Source organism: Gadus morhua, chromosome 12 (genome assembly GCF_902167405.1).
Source record: "Gadus morhua chromosome 12, gadMor3.0, whole genome shotgun sequence".
Classification (NCBI taxonomy): domain Eukaryota; kingdom Metazoa; phylum Chordata; class Actinopteri; order Gadiformes; family Gadidae; genus Gadus; species Gadus morhua.
Window position 1 is genome coordinate 8,655,929 of NC_044059.1, and position 18,846 is coordinate 8,674,774.

The following is an 18,846-nucleotide window of genomic DNA, read 5'->3' on the forward strand; positions in this document are numbered from 1 at the left end:
TATGTAACCTATCCCCGCCGGCCGTAACGTTCATGGTGTCACCCTCTCCGGCAGGAGGGCGTCGTTGTCAAGGCGATGAGTTTGCGTGCGGCGGCGGTCGCTGCGTCCCCCTGCGCCACCGCTGCGACGGCGCCGACCACTGCGGCGACGGCAGCGACGAGGCCTCCTGTCTCAACTGCACCTTGGACGCCTTCCGCTGCCCGCCGTCGGGGCCCTGCCTGCCCCGTGCCAAGCTGTGCGACGGACGGCCCGACTGCCCGGACGGACGGGACGAGGGCGGCTTCTTGTGTCATGCCCCGCCCCTCTCTTCGTCTTCTTCTTCTTCATCTTCATCCCCTGCCATCGCTTCGTGCGGCTCCTCAGAGTACGGATGCAGCGACGGGTCGTGTTTGCCGTTGTCGTGGCGATGCGACCGCTCCCCGGACTGCTTGGACGGCGCCGACGAACGGGACTGCGGTGAGTTGAGCTCGGGTCCCGGTTGTGTGTCAGTGGTCAGGGCGTTGAAGACCTGAAGGCCACGGGTGTAATCCCAGACATGTCTATTCCACAATAGAATAGTTGTTTAAAAGATTTTTGACTCCATCAAGTGGTGACTTAACGTATGTGCAGGAGGGAAAAACAAATGGCCATACAATTAATTTCAGAAACATCAGCCGATGTGCAGGAGGGAAAAACAAATGGCCATACAATTAATTTCAGAAACATCAGCCGAGGCATGAACTTAGCTAGCTAAATTTAAACCTTCCTCAATGTAATACGCTTTCAGTAAAAGCAACTTGATGGATTTGAAAACCACCTGAATATTAATCATTCGTACAGCTAAAACTGTTTCAAACGTTTTAAAATAATAAAAGTAAGTGTAGCAACCAATAATGTAATAAGTAAGGAATAATCACCGAGAGGCCGGGCAATAAACAGTTTGATATGCCTGGCTCGTGGACGGCTTACCGCCCGAGACGAAGTCGAGGGCGGTAACCTTCCGCGAGCCGGGCATATCAAACTGTTTATTGCCCTGCCTTGAGGTGATTATTCTGTTTATTCTACTTCGCGCCGGCCAACATAATAAAACAATTCATATACTTTAATAATTAGCCTTTTTCTTATTCGTATTGCATGCTTATTAAATGTATGCTCTGTTTAACTACATCTCCCTCGAAAAGTAGTTCCCTTTAGAACTACGGTGAATAACGTTAGCTCAACTGTAGGTAACGCGTCTCTATAGCAACCACACAAGGTTGCAACTGATCACTAGTTTAACAACGTAGTTGTTACATTCAGCTTTATCAAGTCAGCTTTAATGACGATCGATCAAACATGCACTCCTTGGTTTATTTTTACAACGGACCTCATGTTTGAAATGTATGTGATAGAAAACGATACAAGCGGCGTATTGATCTACAGTGCTCAGTCAGCAGCAAGTAGAACCGACAAGTCAGCGGGCAATATGCCGGATTAATGCACCCCTCCCAGCCAATCAGAATCGAGCATTCTTAAATGAAGTAGAATAACGGCCAATAACGTAATAACTGCCAATAATGTAATAAAGTTGTTGAGACAATACCGTAATAACTTTTTGCCATTAAGGTAATAACGAATTGCGTTATTGGATGGTAATTACGTTATTGGTCTTTGAAAATGTAATAACTGAGCCAATAATGTAATCAGGTAACTGAGGTATCAATTTATTTTATTTCAATTTCTGGCGAGAAACTGTCACACTTAGCCTTGATATTGCATCTAGCAACACATGCTTAAATATCTGGTCAATTTGGATTTACATGTAACTCTTAGGATTCTGTTATAGGACTCTGTGTGTCCAACTCCGTGACCACGCAGACGCTTCGACGGAGTCGTGAGCCTTTCGAAGTTCTGCGTTGCAGTTTTCAGTATGGTATTGCAATTCACCCCTGGAACGCTAGGGGCTGCGGAAAGGAGACGTTAGCTGAAAAACCCACAATCTAATACTCTAAAATACGAGATGTCGAGAAGGACTTTGAAAGATTAAGGCTTTATTACCACTTGTATAAAGTCGCAAAGAATCGTGAGTTTGTTTGCAAAGAACTCGAGCACAGTCCCGACGCATCCAGTTATATCCACCATTGTGTGGCTCCCCCCTACATATCCTTACTGCGGTCATGCCAGCCGACTCATCGAGATCGGCGGTCAAGCCAGCCGACCCAGTTTTTTGCCGTACCTGTATATACTAGCCATTACGGTAATAGCGTCTCAGAACTAGTTTAAAGTAAAAGCATTCGTCGGGTACATACAAAAAGACAGTCAAAAAAAGCAAATACTATCAAAGGAAGTGTACGGCCGTTGTGGTATTTACTTTCAAAATAAAAGCCAACCAAACATTCCAATCTGAGACATATTACAAATGATTTTGGATTCGATTTAAAAGAAAATGCCCTGTTATTCCATGCTCATTTCACTTCAGGGTTATAGATCACAACCCCATAGGGTCACCCAAGAGGTTCCAGAACATTCTGATGTGGAGTTTCAAAATAAAAGCCCACCAAAAATTCCAATATGAGACATATTACAATGATTTTGGATTCAATTTAAAGGAAAATGCCCTGTTATTCCAGGCTCATTTCACTTCATGGTTATAGTTCACGACCCCATGGGGTCACGCAAGAAGTTTCAGAACATTCTGATATGGAGTTTCAAAATAAAAGCCCACCAAAAATTCCAATATGAGACATATTACATATGATTTTGGATTCAATTTAAAAGAAAATGCCCTGTTATTTCAGGCTCATTTCACTTCATGGTTATAGTTCACGACCCCATAGGGTCACCCAAGAGGTTTCAGAACATTCTGATTTGGAGTTTCAAAATAAAAGCCCACCAAAAATTCCAATATGAGACATATTACATATGATTTTGGATTCAATTAAAAAAAAAATGCCCTGTTATTTCAGGCTCATTTCACTTCAGGGTTATAGTTCACGACCCCATAGGGTCACCCAAGAGGTTTCAGAACATTCTGATGTGGAGTTTCAAAATAAAAGCCAACCAAAGTTTCCTAAACCTATGGGGTCGGGAACTATTATAGTTCCCGACCCCATAGGTTTGACACGCTTACCGGACTACTTAGGGAGTGGTAACAAAGACGTGAATCAGGCAATAAATCCACTTTCCTTGACAGCGGTCAAGTTCGGTGTGCATAAAAGTACCGACGGAGCTCAGTGGACCAATTGCGAACTACTGCAGCTGCTCTAAATTAAACCCCAATCTATTCGGAATAAGTGTATTGGCTACATGTCGATAAAAACGGACTACACCACATCTTCGGCATAGAATTCTATGCCGAACAGATAATTGTATTCCAACGCGGCTACTGACTTCCCTTTATCTGCAGCTTATCTTTTTATGACTCTGAAATCACTTTCTGGCATGTACGGTTGATGAACGGCACCAAGACGGCAATTACCGACACAGACCTTTTCTTCGCTTTATTATCTTACTTGTTGGACAACCATAAACCCGACCAGGTGCCTGACAAAAGAAGGAATAACGATAGGCCTACTACACACTACGGAACTGATTAGTTTAGCTCCGATTTCAGCACCGACCAACAGCCAGCGTAACTGCGCACACACACCCGCAGGCTGCCGGAGAGGAGGAAGAGAGAGAGAGAGAGGGCGCTGCTGCTGGCTGCCGCAAGCGCGATCAATTGCAAATATAACAATTTTGTGTGATTTGGCGGAAAAAAAGGTTGTTTTGCCGTTTTAAAAAACACTTAAAATAAATAGCCTTTTTATTAACAAACCCTCAAAAATCCACTTGCCCGTTCGGGCAACCAGAAAAAATCTCAACTTGCCCGAACATTTTTTTTACTTGCCCCGGGCAAGCGGGCAACCGTTAGTGTCAATCCCTGCTATAACCCTGAAGTGAAATGAGCCTGAAATAACAGGGCATTTTCTTTTAAATTGAATCCAAAATTACATGTAATATATGTCTCATATTGGATACTTTGGTTGGCTTTTATTTTGAAACTCCACATCAGAATGTTCTGAAACCTTTTGCTTGACCCCATGGGGTCGTGAACTATAACCCTGAAGGGAATTGAGCCTGAAATAACAGGACATTTTATTTTAAATTGAATCCAAAATCATATGTAATATGTCTCATATTGGAAACTTTGGTTGGCTTTTATTTTGAAACTCCACATCAGAATGTTCTGAAACCTTTTGCGTGACCCCATGGGGTCTTGAACTATAACCCTGACGTGAAATGAGCCTGAAATAACAGGGCATTTTATTTTAAATTGAATCCAAAATCATATGTAATCTGTCTCATATTGGAAACTTTGGTTGGCTTTTATTTTGAAACTCCACATCAGAATGTTCTGAAACTTCTTGTGTGACCCCATGGGGTCTTGAACTATAACCCTGAAGTGAAATGAGCCTGAAATAAGAGGGCATTTTCTTTTAAATTGAATCCAAAATCATATGTAATATGTCTCATATTGGAGATTTTGGTTGGCTTTTACTTTGAAACTCCACATCAGAATGTTCTGAAACTTCTTGTGTGACCCCATGGAGTCTTGAACCATAACCCTGAAGTGAAATGAGCCTGAAATAACATGGCATTTTCTTTTAAATTGAATCCAAAATCATATGTAATATGTCTCATATTGGAAACTTTGGTTGGCTTTTACTTTGAAACTCCACATCAGAATGTTCTGAAACTTCTTGTGTGACCCCATGGGGTCTTGAACTATAACCCTGAAGTGAAATGAGCCTGAAATAACAGGGCATTTTCTTTTAAATTGAATCCAAAATCATATGTAATATGTCTCGTATTGGAAACTTTGGTTGGCTTTTATTTTGAAACTCCACATCAGAATGTTCTGAAACCTTTTGCGTGACCCCATGGGGTCGTGAACTATAACCCTGAAGTGAAATGAGCCTGGAATAACAGGGCATTTTCTTTTAAATCAAATCCAAAATCATATGTAATATGTCTCATATTGGAAACTTTGGTTGGCTTTTATTTTGAAACTCCACATCAGAATGTTCTGAAACTTTTTGCGTGACCCCATGGGGTCTTGAACTATAACCCTGAAGTGAAATGAGCCTGAAATAACAGGGCATTTTCTTTTAAATTGAATCCAAAATCATATGTAATATGTCTCATATTGGAAACGTTGGTTGGCTTTTATTTTGAAACTCCACATCAGAATGTTCTGAAACCTTTTGCGTGACCCCATGGGGTCGTGAACTATAATCCTGAAGTGAAATGAGCCTGAAATAACAGGTCATTTTCTTTTAAATTGAATCCAAAATCATATGTAATATGTCTCATATTGGAATGTTTGGTGGGCTTTTATTTTGAAACTCCACATCAGAATGTTCTGAAACCTTTTGTGTGACCCCATGGGGTCGTGAACTATAACCCTGAAGTGAAATGAGCCTGAAATAAGAGGGCATTTTCTTTTAAATTGAATCCAATATCATGTGTAATATGTCTCATATTGGAAACTTTGGTTGGCTTTTACTTTGAAACTCCACATCAGAATGTTCTGAAACTTCTTGTGTGACCCCATGGAGTCTTGAACCATAACCCTGAAGTGAAATGAGCCTGAAATAACATGGCATTTTCGTTTAAATTGAATCCAAAATCATATGTAATATGTCTCATATTGGAAACTTTGGTTGGCTTTTATTTTGAAACTCCACATCAGAATGTTCTGAAACTTTTTGCGTGACCCCATGGGGTCTTGAACTATAACCCTGAAGTGAAATAACAGGGCATTTTCTTTTAAATTGAATCCAAAATCATATGTAATATGTCTCATATTGGAATGTTTGGTGGGTTTTTATTTTGAAACTCCACATCAGAATGTTCTGAAACTTCTTGCCTGACCCCATGGGGTCGTGAACTATAACCCTGAAGTGAAATGAGCCTGGAAAAACAGGGCATTTTCTTTTAAATCGAATCCAAAATCATATGTAATATGTCTCATATTTGGTGGGCTTTTATTTTGAAACCACGCATCAGAATGTCCTGAAACCTTTTGCGTGACCCCATGGGGTCGTGAACTATAATCCTGAAGTGAAATGAGCCTGAAATAACAGGTCATTTTCTTTTAAATTGAATCCAAAATCATATGTAATATGTCTCATATTGGAATGTTTGGTGGGCTTTTATTTTGAAACTCCACATCAGAATGTTCTGAAACCTTTTGTGTGACCCCATGGGGTCGTGAACTATAACCCTGAAGTGAAATGAGCCTGAAATAAGAGGGCATTTTCTTTTAAATTGAATCCAATATCATGTGTAATATGTCTCATATTGGAAACTTTGGTTGGCTTTTACTTTGAAACTCCACATCAGAATGTTCTGAAACTTCTTGTGTGACCCCATGGAGTCTTGAACCATAACCCTGAAGTGAAATGAGCCTGAAATAACATGGCATTTTCGTTTAAATTGAATCCAAAATCATATGTAATATGTCTCATATTGGAAACTTTGGTTGGCTTTTATTTTGAAACTCCACATCAGAATGTTCTGAAACTTTTTGCGTGACCCCATGGGGTCTTGAACTATAACCCTGAAGTGAAATAACAGGGCATTTTCTTTTAAATTGAATCCAAAATCATATGTAATATGTCTCATATTGGAATGTTTGGTGGGTTTTTATTTTGAAACTCCACATCAGAATGTTCTGAAACTTCTTGCCTGACCCCATGGGGTCGTGAACTATAACCCTGAAGTGAAATGAGCCTGGAAAAACAGGGCATTTTCTTTTAAATCGAATCCAAAATCATATGTAATATGTCTCATATTTGGTGGGCTTTTATTTTGAAACCACGCATCAGAATGTCCTGAAACTTCTTGGGTGACCCTGTGGGGTCTTGAACTATCGCCCTGCAGTGAAATGAGCCTGGAATAACAGGGCATTTTCTTTTAAATCGTATCCAAAATCATATGTAATATGTCTCATATTGGAATGTTTGGTGGGCTTTTATTTTGAAAGTAAATACCACAACGGCCGTACACTTCCTTTGATAGTATTTGCTTTTTTTGACTGTCTTTTTGTATGTACCCGACGAATGCTTTTATTTGAAACTAGTTCTGAGACGCTATTACCGTAATGGCTAGTATATAAAGGTACGGCAGAAAACTGAGTCGGCTGGCTTGACCGCCGATCTTAATGAGTCGGCTGGCTTGACCGCAGTATGTCCTTGGCCAATCACAACGCTCTAACCTACGGGCATTCCCGTTGCCATTAGCATACTTGCCTTGTCTGTTTAATACAGATTTTGAATTGATTCCCGATTTTAGTGAGCACTAAACAAGTTCGGTGCTGGTGTGAATACAAACCATCGAACTTTACTCGGGAACGGACCAAACAGCCTTTTGGTACCTCACCAGTCAGATAAGGTCATGTGCCTGATCTGCAAGCAGGTTAATGCAATGCTGAAGGTCTTCAACATAAAACACCATTATGATCAATCATAAAACCTACGACAGATTTACCGGCGAGGTGTAACACAGGCTAGCTACGTTGTAGCTCAAGGAATTGCCCACCGGAGCAAGCCCTTCAGTGACGGAGAATTTGTGCGGGACTGCATTTTGAAAGTGGCCGACATAGTATGCCCTGAGCAAAAAGCAAAGCTCTGTGACATAAGTTTGTCGATTGACACAGTGACACGACGAATCGAAGATCTGGCAAAGAAATCTCAAAGAGCAACGTGGACAACGTATGGAGGGACTAGGAAAGGGAGCCTTTTCCATCGCACTGGATGAAAGCACGGACATTTCCGATACAGCGCAATTGCTGATTTTCATCCAAACGGTCACGGAGAACTTTGAAATAGGCGAGGAGCTTAGTTTGGAGAATATTAAAGACAGAACAAGGGGAGTCGACATTTGTCGCAGTCTCGAAGCATACAATGTGAAGCTGCCGTCTATGGTCGTGTCACAACAGATGGAGCACCGGCAATGGTCGGAAGAAAGGCAGGTGCCGTGTCGCTGCTCTCTGAGAAAGTGGCCAACAGCGGAGGTGAGAAACTAATCAAATATCACTGCATAATTCACCAAGAAGCCCTCGCTGCTCAAACGCTTGAAATAGAACATGTCCTGGAGATTGTTGTGAAGACGGTTAATTTCCTGAAGTCCAGAGGTCTGAATCACTGCCAATTCAAGACTTTTTTGGAGCAATCAGAGGCAGATTTTGGTGACGTCATAATACTTCTCTGCTGTCAGGTGGCTGAGCAGAGGGGCCACATTGAAGAGTTATTTAACTTGAGGAAGGAAATAAGAGAGTTCATGGAGTCTAAAGGACAGGATTTGACACAGCCTAGTGACACTAAATGGCTCTGTGGCCTAGCGCTCCTTGTTGATTTGAACACTTGTCTCAGCGATCTCAATTTCAAGCTGCAGGGCCATGGGAAGCTTATTTCCACACTATTTGACCACGTCAAAGCTTTCCAGAGAAAAATTGAACTGCTGCAGGGACAGCTCAAACAGGGAGATCTAACCCATTTTCCCGCCTGCAAGCCGCTCGTAGATGAAACGGACGCAGATCGGCACCACGTTCTGCGTCACCTGCGTTCAGACCACAACCAAAACCTCATAAAAAAAACGAAGGGAAGAATTCAAGCACCGCTTCTCCGACTTCAGGCACCACGAGAAGTCAATCAACCTCTTCCAAAATCCTTTCTCGTGTGTCCCTGCGGAAGGGCCTGCAGAAGTGCAGTTTGAGCTCATCGACCTGCAGGAGAGCTCCGAGGCCAGAGCAGCATATCGTGACAGGAATCTCATCGAGTTCTACAAAGGACTTTCCCCAGCGACCTACCCTGCACTGTGCCAGCATGCCATCAGAATGGTCTCTTTATTCGGGAGCACATATATTTGAGAGAAGACCTCCTCCTGCATGGCCATCAACAAATCTAAGCCGAGATCCAGGCTTACAGATGGCCATCTACATGATGTCCTTCGTATTGCAACGACGGAGATGGAGCCGGACATCAGAGGAATCGTGACCAACCGAAAACAGCACCACAAATCCCATGCAAATACAAAAAGGTATGTTGACCTAGGAACAAATGTTGTGTGATTTAATGACAGGCAATGAGATATTAGTGATGATGACTTGTTTGGTAAGCTTCTTATTTAAAAGTCTCTCTCTTTTTCCCCCTCCCTGTGTGTGTGTGTGTGTGTGTGTGTGTGTGTGTGTGTGTGTGTGTGTGTGTGTGTGTGTGTGTGTGTGTGTGTGTGTGTGTGTGTGTGTGTGTGTGTGTCTGCAGGTTTTCCTGTAGAAGAAAGGATGGCACACTGAGACTGACTGTTCTAAATATGTTTTTATTCTGAAATGCACACAGGACTGTTATATCCCAAATTCAACTGTAGGGGGCAGAGAACCCTAGGGATTGTGTGTTAGTTACAATGTTTCTTAAGGTTTTCTCAAGTTATGCCAGGTTTTGCCTAATTTGTTATTTAAAATGTGTTTATACTGGATGCAGACCAATACATGTAGCTGTAGAGATGCAACCCGGTCATTTAAATGATTACAAATGGGATTTTTTGTCTTTTTTTTTCCTGTTTTTTCCTTTGGCGGCCCTCAGTCAAATTTTGGGTTCCTTAATTGGTCCTCAGCTGCCAAAACTTTGAGAACCCCCTTAATGAACCCTTGACGTTCAGTAAATAAGGGAGTGTTTGAATTGATTTAAAGAGCAATAGGAATGAAACATAGACTCAAGTCCTGAAGTGAGGGCGATTCTCACGATATCTAATCTCGCTCTGATTTTTATCTTTTTAGTTACACAGTACGTCCGGTGTTTTTTCATCCTGCAGATCAAGACGAGTGTGCGGTGGCCAACGGCGGCTGCTCCCACCAGTGCTTGGACCTGCCCATGGGCTTCATGTGTGCTTGCCCCAGCGGGATGAGGTTGCTGCGGGACAACCAGTGTGAAGGTGAGGGAGCAGTCGGGTCCTGTAAAAAAAAAGGAACTGTAAATAAGTTCAAAAAAAATACTAGTCAAAATGTATTTGAATCACACAGGACATATTTGAGAGGGAGATTTAAATGAGGGATTGCAAACCGTGACACAAAGATAGCTGAACTGAAAGGTAAAATTAAGGATATGGTCAAAAAAAGAACAAATTGACAGGTTATCACAATAATAATAATACTAATGCATTTTATTTCAAGCGCCTTTCATGTCACCCAAGGACACTGTACAGTAAAGGTAAAACATAATGGTAATAAAATAACATTAGACATAAAACAGGGACAATAAAACAGACACTGAACATTTGTTAAACACACTATAGAGAAACAAAACCAAACAACAACTAGATAACAAAACAGCGGTCAAAGATGCATGGGAAGAGGAAATGGAAGGGGGGGGGTGCGTTGGTCGACGCTGGTAATGGTCTGGGTAGGAGGCTGGGTCAGGAGGTTAGAAAGATGGGAAGGTGCAAGATTATGTTGCGCTTTGAAAGCAAGTACAACGTTATGCTGGCCTCTCCATGGAACATGGGTTGATGTTTATACCTATACAACCCCATGATTGTGGGGGGGGGGAGGGGGCTGTGCCGGACTACCTTTCAACCTCTTGAAGACCGAGCATAGCCTGATCCCCTGGCAACCAAGTTTTATATACCCTAGGGTCGGATGGACTGGGGAAAGGAAATCCATTATTTGCTTTTCCTATTGAGTCTCGATATGAACTTTTATGCATCAATATGCTGACATCAAACTGCTGAAAAATATCTAGAAGATGACGATCGAGTTATACGATGAGTTTTATTGCAGTTGTCCAGTTGTTTAAACCAGTTCCAACCAATCAAAGTTGACCGCTAACTCCCTGCTTAAGCCACAAAGGCCTTGAGCCTGGATAATCAATACCATCACATCAAGAGGCAACGCATTCATTCATTTACTATTGGATGCCATTCTATTTTGTTGTGTCACTTATTTCCATGTTGTCCTTCCGTCGGTCCTCCAGAAATAGACCCGTGCCTGGAGCACGACCTGTGTGACCAGCTGTGTGTCTCCACCCGGGATGGCGGATCGGGGTGTGGGTGCAACGCCGGCTACCAGCTGGGCCCAGGAGCCGGGCAGTGCAGAGCCAACGGTAAGCTGAGGGCTACACTGGGTATAGGACAAAACCAGCCAAACAAACATTATTCATATATATATATATATATATATATATATATATATATATATATATATATATTTATACCACGGTCTGCGGGAATACTCGATTCTGATTGGATGCAGGGTGTGCATTAACTCCTGATATACGGACACCTGGACAAGTAGTTCCGTCAAATTGTCGGTTTACCGTTCTCAATTAATGCGCTAGCTGGCGTATCGTCTCTAAAATAGTAGTAACCATAGCACCTCCCGCTACCTCCCGTTCTAAAGTCGTAGCTATGGTCCGTCCTAATTACTGGAGGAGTGAACAACGTTTCCGTTGCATGAGAACCCAATGGGCGTGTAATGGTGGTTCCGGGTATTAGTCGGACCCTCAGGCGTAGCCACAAAGCCACAAAGGCCTTCGCGGAGGCAACCGTCCTCCGCTTCGCGTCGGACGGTTCACGCCTCCACGTCGTCCATTAATTCCTGATAATGGACACCTCGTCGGGCATTATCCCTTACATATTGCATGCATATATATATATTGCATACATATATATATATATTGCATATATATATATATATATTGCATACATGTATATATATAGCATACACCGCTGTAGCAAAGACCATTGCCTCACTCCACCTAGGGGACTTTTACTGGGCTCCTTCAGACTCGGGACGCAGGGTGGGGGTTTGGAAAGCTGTTTTATTGTAGAAGTTTGAAGATAACGTCGCATGACGCTGTTGCTCCATGTTGCCATGCAGGAGAACTCTCCGCAAGTGTTTTCCCCAGCCCCAGAGTCCAATCAGACACGGCTGCTTGAACAAGCCATCATCCGCACACTCACTCGGAAAACCACTTCCCAAGGGAAAGAACAAGTTACGAGTATGTTTGCAAAGGGAGGCTGTAAGCAGGGGCCGGTGGATTAATCTCAGCCTATTTATTCAACTCTAGACCTCTATTAAGAGTTTATTCACCTTTTTGGGTTCAATCTTCTGGCAATAGATTATGGCAATAGATTACTGACCGAAACAGAACCACTTCCGCTGCCGTTGTGCTAGACTTGCGTGCAATGTGCAAAAGGGTGACCCACGGGGTCGGCTAAGCTCAGGAGGTAGAGCAGTTGTCTTGTAACCGAAAGGTTGGTAGTTTGATCCCCAGCTCCTCCTAGCTGAGTGTTGATATGGCCCTGAGCAAGACACTTAACCCTAACTACTCCTGACGAGCTGGCTGTCGCCTTGCATGGTTGACTCTGCCGTCGGTGTGTCAATGTGTGTATTAACTGATGTAAGACGCTTTGGATAAAAGCGTCTGCTAAATTCCCTAATTGTAATTGTAATACATCACTACATCAATACCCCAGGCTTGAGTGTGTTTACACTATTATCAATAAGTGTACAAGTTACTAATAAATACCGATTTTCTCTATTCAGTCTTCTTGATATAGTAATGCTAAATAGAAAGATCAGGATCTCAGCTTAGCACACTCCAAAACGCATGACAGGGTCACAGTTGGATAGTTCTGAAACTAGATGTCGGTGGGCCTTCAAACAGTAACTCTCTGCTAAACGTCCTGCTACTTGACAAACAAACCGCGACAGGATGTGGGATGCTAGAACGGAAGGTGGGTGCTCTGTTCATCTCGAGGAGAAATGAAGGCCTCAACGCCGCCCATACAAAGAAAAACAATATTGTTACTAATGATGAGAATGGAATAGAATAAACGTCTGTATCGAAAATGTATTATTTTACCTATTTTAAATGTACGCTGGAGCTATATAAGTGCAAAACGAATAAACTGTTGTATGTGACGTTATTCATGGAAAATGTAGCATGAACAGCGTATTCTCTTCCCCCAATCTGACCCAGAGCCGGCCAGTCCCAGGTGAAGTTGTAAAGTTTTACTGCCTCAGGCTGAAAAGATCCGAGTAAAAAACGAATCTCTTATCGAAGTGTGACTAAAAACAAAGAATATGTCTGCACACTAAGACAGCGTTTCCAAATGCTAAGGCACATGCATACAATCCATACAGGTTCATACAGAGGAAGTATAAAACACCATGTCCAAAGTTCTCTCTATTTAGGCTCTATCATTTAGATAAATGTTCGAAAAATATAAACAATGTTCTATTTTGTCCTCTTAAGGTGTGTGTGTGTGTGTGTGTGTGTGTGTGTGTGTGTGTGTGTGTGTGTGTGTGTGTGTGTGTGTGTGTGTGTGTGTGTGTGTGTGTGTGTGTGTGTGTGTGTGTGTGTGTGTGTCAACAACAATGCAAAGGCTTGAGAGACGCACACAGTAGGGCTCCTATCCTTAAAGTGCAATATGGTATGAGGCTTTCTCAGGGTTAAACAATACCCTGAGAAAGCCAAACAATGGGATGGGGATGGTTTCCACCACTTACACTAATGAAGGGAACACAGCCAATCTGCCTTCACTTTTCTTTTGTTAAATGTTTGTTTACTTACACGCTCGGTCAGGTTGTGTGTCAGTAGTGGGGAACGTGTAGATATCTTCTATTCATAGATGTTTCTTCGTAGTATGAGGAAATGCAGGTGATGATGAGAAACAGATTGGAGTTCTTACTGGCAAAGTCTTCATGTAATCAAAAGATTACTTTAAGATTTCAGCCAACCCCAAAAAGTTAAGCATCACATAGAAATGTGTGTTATGCAACACATTCAACTTTGTTGTGTCATTTCATAAAGGTTACCCATGGTGACTTTTCTTTAAAGACTCGTGATGACTGTAGTGAAAAGGGGACATAGTGCAGGTGGAGCGGTAGCAACTTATATATATCACTAATGAAATGGGTCAATTTTGAAATGTGTGTGTGTGTGTGTGTGCGTGCGGCACTGTAACTTGCATCATGAATACGCCATGTAACGCGACCCACTTATCATCCACTCTTCTTTTGCCCAGGCGTCACGGCCCAGCTCCTCTTAAGCACCTTTGAGGACGTCCAGTCGATCACGGTCAGCGGCAGGGCGGACAGGTATGCGACAGCTGTCCGAGACCCTTTTCACCCTCCCTACCCTTGCTGCGGCGTCACTGAGACACGGCATTCTCTACGCCATAAACGACGTTTGTTTGAGTACAAACGATATGGACACCATTGTCCTCCAGGATACACCACTTTATTTGTATTTGCAGACTGTAAATATTTGAATGAGTGGTCGTCATTGTGAGCAACGCCTCTTGTTAATCCGAAGGACAAACATTGGCTTATTTTGAAAATAACGTTATCCACAGGTGTATTGTGATGGGCCATCGAATGCACCACAGACTCTTATGCAAACACAAAGATAGATTCTGTTCAAGAAACCCAATGCAGCGAGTGAAGTCAACTGAATTATGGTCCTGTTGGCTTTCCATGAACAGAGACCGGACCATGCGTACAACTAGCCCCGGCGCCATGGCAACCTGTGTTGCTACGAACACACTCTACTGGGCACCGCAAGCAAAGGGATCCATATTCCGGTGAGTGTCACGCCATTCTTTCATCCAAAATAAAATGAATATTCACATTCACATTAACATAGAGGGTGAGTTCCTTTTCAGGTCCTCTACTCTGGATGCTCGCAACCAACTGCCAAATTTGGAAGTTGGCAGGCATCTTAGCTGGTGTCAAAACAATCGACACAAACAAGAAATTAAAACATGTCAGAAAAAACACATTAATTAATATAATAATGTGATTTAAAGATAAAAATCCTCATCCTCATCATCCTCATCGTCATCCGCTTATCCGGGGTCGGGTCGCGGGGGGAGCAGCTCAAGCAGGGGGCCCCAGACTTCCCTTTCCCGGGCCACATTGACCAGCTCTGACGGGGGGATCCCGAGGCGTTCCCAGGCCAGTGTTGAGATATGATCTCTCCACCTAGTCCTGGGTCTTCCCCGAGGTCTCCTCCCCACTGGACGTGCCTGAAACACCTCCCAAGGAAGGCGCCCAGTGGGCATCCTTACCAGATGCCCGAACCACCTCAACTGACTCCTTTCTAAGTAAAGGAGCAGCGGCTCTAATCCGAGTTCCTCACGGATGGCTGAGCTTCTCACCCTATCCCTAAGGGAGACGCCAGCCACCCTTCTGAGAAAACTCATCTCGGCCGCTTGTACCCGCGATCTCGTCCTTTCGGTCATCACCCAGCCCTCATGACCATAGGTGAGGATAGGAACGAAGATCGACCGGTAGATCGAGAGCTTTGCCTTGCGGCTCAGCTCTCTTTTCGTTACAACGGTGCGGTAAAGCGAACGCAATACCGCCCCCGCTGCTCCGATTCTCCGGCCAATCTCACGCTCCATAGTACCCTCACTCGTGAACAAGACCCCGAGGTACTTGAACTCCTTCACTTGGGCTAAGGACTCATTTCCTACCCGGAGTAAGCAATCCACCGGTTTCCTGCTAAGAGTCATGGCCTCAGATTTAGCGGTGCTGATCCTCATCCCAGCCGCTTCACACTCGGCCGCCAGCCGATCCAGTGAGTGCTGAAGGTCACAAGCCGATGATCCAATGAGGACCACATCATCTGCAAAAAGCTAAAAGATAAAAATATATATATTAATTAGTGCTGTCAGTTAAACTCGTTATTAACGGCGTCAACGCAAACCAATTTTAACGGCGTTAATTTTTTTATTGCGCGATTAGCGCAATATTTATTTTCTTTACATTTTCTTTATTTTTTTCTTCGGCTCAAAATAAAGAAGCAGTAGCCTGACTGCTATGTTCAATCCAGGTAAAGAGTTCTATGGAAAGCCCTATAAAAGTAATGCATAATCATTATTATTGGGGGTCAAGCAGCGAAGCTGCGAGACAACCATCGTTATTCTACGTTTTCCTATTATTATAGCCTTGGTGAATAGTTGTGAAATTTGGCACACTGATTAAGGACTGTCAAATTTGGTGACCTTTGACCTCTAGGGGGTGCTGTAATTAATGAAGATGTGTTTATACTTCTCTCTATTCACACAAGTATATTTCAAACTTATTGTCATTGTCTCGTGATCCTGTCAGACCTCTTCATATAGCCAATGAATTATTTCTCATGGACACATCAGAATTTGGCCGCCATGTTGAGAGTTGTCTGATGATGCCCAAATATTTGGGCATCATCACCGCCTAGGGGGGCGTTGTTAGCAGCAAGTGTATTCTGGCCCTAAGAAAGCAACTTCAATGTATTTTCATTGTGATAACCATTTGCCGATAGCTTTCATTGTAGGTGAACTTACTGAGACGGTCATCATGTTGCCACCAAACCGATTACATCTGTCCAGCAAAATTAGTTTGAGTCCTATTCTGCTTGACCCCCACATTACTGCTCGCAGCTATATTTATTATGAGTATTATTTGTTGTGGCGATTTGTGAATTATTTTATATTAAGCAAACAAACTAAATAAATGTTTTACAATTAAATCTAAGAGCTGCATAGCTCCAACATTATTATTATTATTATTGATACTTAAGAACATAATGGTAAAGTTTTATATAGAACTCATGAGGGGTTTTATTTAAAATAAAATAATCTCAAATTGTATTCGTGATTCCGAGAGTACTATTGTAACAATCGCAGGGATTTATTTTATTGCAAATTCCAGAAAGTACATAAACATATGTGTGCTATAAAACGAAAAAAATAAGTGGTGGGTCCGTTTATCATTTTAGTTCCATGCTTGTGCCGTTCGTTATTTCAGGGTCTCCATGGACACCTCCCCGTGGACCCCCGTCCTGGTCCTGAGAGGTCAGGGGTCGGTGTCGGCCCTGGCTGTCGATTGGATCCACCGGCAGCTTTACTGGAGCGACCAGCAGAATGGGTCCGTCACTGTGGGGGCCCTGGACGGCCCGGAGCCACGGCCGCTCATCGGGGGCCTTCAGCGGCCCACTGCCCTGGCGGTGGAGCCCTTCCTCGGGTGAGCCCCGTAGTCTTGAAGAAGACTCAAACTTCTGTAGCCTGGCACCGCCCACCTACCTACTTCCGCTCAATTTTCATTTCACTTCAGTACTAGGTCTGGGTCTGCTTCATATGCATGGGTTTCGTGGAAGCCAGATTTTTGGCGGCCCAATCAGCGAACAGAGGGAGTGGCTGAGAATGATGACGTTAAAGTCAGCTCTCGTCGACGGACATCTTCACGCACGGTGTTTGGTTTGTTTACAGCCTGCGCGCAACATGATTCCCGGCCAAACGTTAGCGATTGGTTATGGCAGATCCAGAGAGGCACTGGGCAGATCCAATAGTTTTGCAACTTCAACAGACACCCGCCTTCAAGTGAGTTAACGTTTGTCAATTGAGTAGGTCCAGAATCTCCGTACAAATGAAATTAAGTACGAGAGTCTGGTAGGACCAGGCTAGTACTTCTTGGGAAGTGACGCTGTTTCCTCCGTTACCCATAAACAAGCGAGAAGCATCGCACCATGGTTGTTTCTGGCTCAATCAGCTCGGCCTTGGACAATTCAAACGACTCGGTATACAACGGAGTGAGCCCAAATCAATGGAAGCAAGTGGTCCCCCAGTGATGAGGGACGAGAAGTACTACACCTTTGAGGAAAGAAACTGTTTGAGTTACCTATTAGTAATAAGCGATTATTTCCTCCTCTGAAATCCAGGTGTGCATTTCCTGGAATGATTGCCTTATTGTTTTAGCCGCACAAAGAATGATTGTTCTGGAAAGGAAGGAATGCGCAAATTGAATGCATGAATGTTTCTGGGAAAGTGAAGAGTAACTGGATTTACTGCATCGTTATCTTAGCTGATTAACCCAGATATACCAGACAGTGTTTCCCGCACACAATTTACTTATGCATATTTTTTCGTCCGTGAGAACGGCGCCATCCGTGATGGGTAGTGTATCCCATCGTTGAATGTTGTTTTAATATTTAAAATGATTAAAATGGTATTTAATTGTAGGAAGTGTTCTCCACATCTCACTAACACATTGACGACAGCCTGTCTGTTATCAGACACTACTCTCCGTTCCTCTCTGAACCAAAATATGATCATGCGCAGGTCAGAGGATTGTTTTCAGGCCCCAAGTTCACAAATCGGTATTGGGGATGCGACGAACACCAGGAAGTTTAATCGAATACATGGACTAAATCTCAAAAAGGACTCATGTAGCCTAAATGCTTTGTGGGAGCTTCTTTGTTGTGTAAATAGTCTGTGGTAATTTCCACCAATGTACACAAATGAAAAGTCAGTTGAACCTGTTATATATCCTATTTGCGTAACAGCCATACCGGAGCGCCAATGGCTCTGCAGTTTATTACCAGTTTATTTATCTTTACTGTTTCAGAGTATCGGATTCACTTCCAACAGCAAGTGGATTGTCATGGGAACCTTTTGAACCGTTTAAGAAGTCTCCGGCTTAATTGCATTAGTTGGGCTATTGTTAAGAGCAGGTTACTTGGTGATTCCCCTGTTGCTTTGAAATATTGACCAATCGATGGCTCTACAGAGATGCGTGACTAAAACATATTTCATATACAGTCGGATCTCACTGCTGTAGAATTGGATACAATCTCGATGAAGTACCTCTGCGGTCAATATTCTCCACTAACATTCAGTTCTTGTAGTTTATCCACGGCTCCTAACTAGCATTATTTTCTGGCAGACTTCTCTTCTGGGCAGAGAGCGGCATCTTCCCCAAAATCAGGAGAGCAGGCTTGGATGGCCAAGACGTGGTGACCCTGGTGGCTTCCTCCATCTCCAACCCGGTGGCTATCTCCCTAGGTAGGTTCCCCATCACTAGAC

The 18,846-nt window shown here is 43.2% G+C and overlaps 1 protein-coding gene across 1 annotated transcript in view; it reads left to right on the forward strand.

Annotated features, from left to right (window-relative positions):
- Positions 1-18,846, forward strand: part of LOC115556105 (low-density lipoprotein receptor-related protein 8) — a 28,292-nt gene that overhangs the window by 1,981 nt on the left and 7,465 nt on the right. Inside the window, exons 3-9 of the mRNA XM_030373240.1 lie at positions 55-456; positions 9,811-9,930; positions 10,968-11,096; positions 14,026-14,098; positions 14,485-14,583; positions 16,793-17,008; positions 18,707-18,825. Coding sequence (XP_030229100.1) covers positions 55-456; positions 9,811-9,930; positions 10,968-11,096; positions 14,026-14,098; positions 14,485-14,583; positions 16,793-17,008; positions 18,707-18,825 — 1,158 coding nt within the window. The remainder of the gene's footprint in view (positions 1-54; positions 457-9,810; positions 9,931-10,967; positions 11,097-14,025; positions 14,099-14,484; positions 14,584-16,792; positions 17,009-18,706; positions 18,826-18,846) is intronic.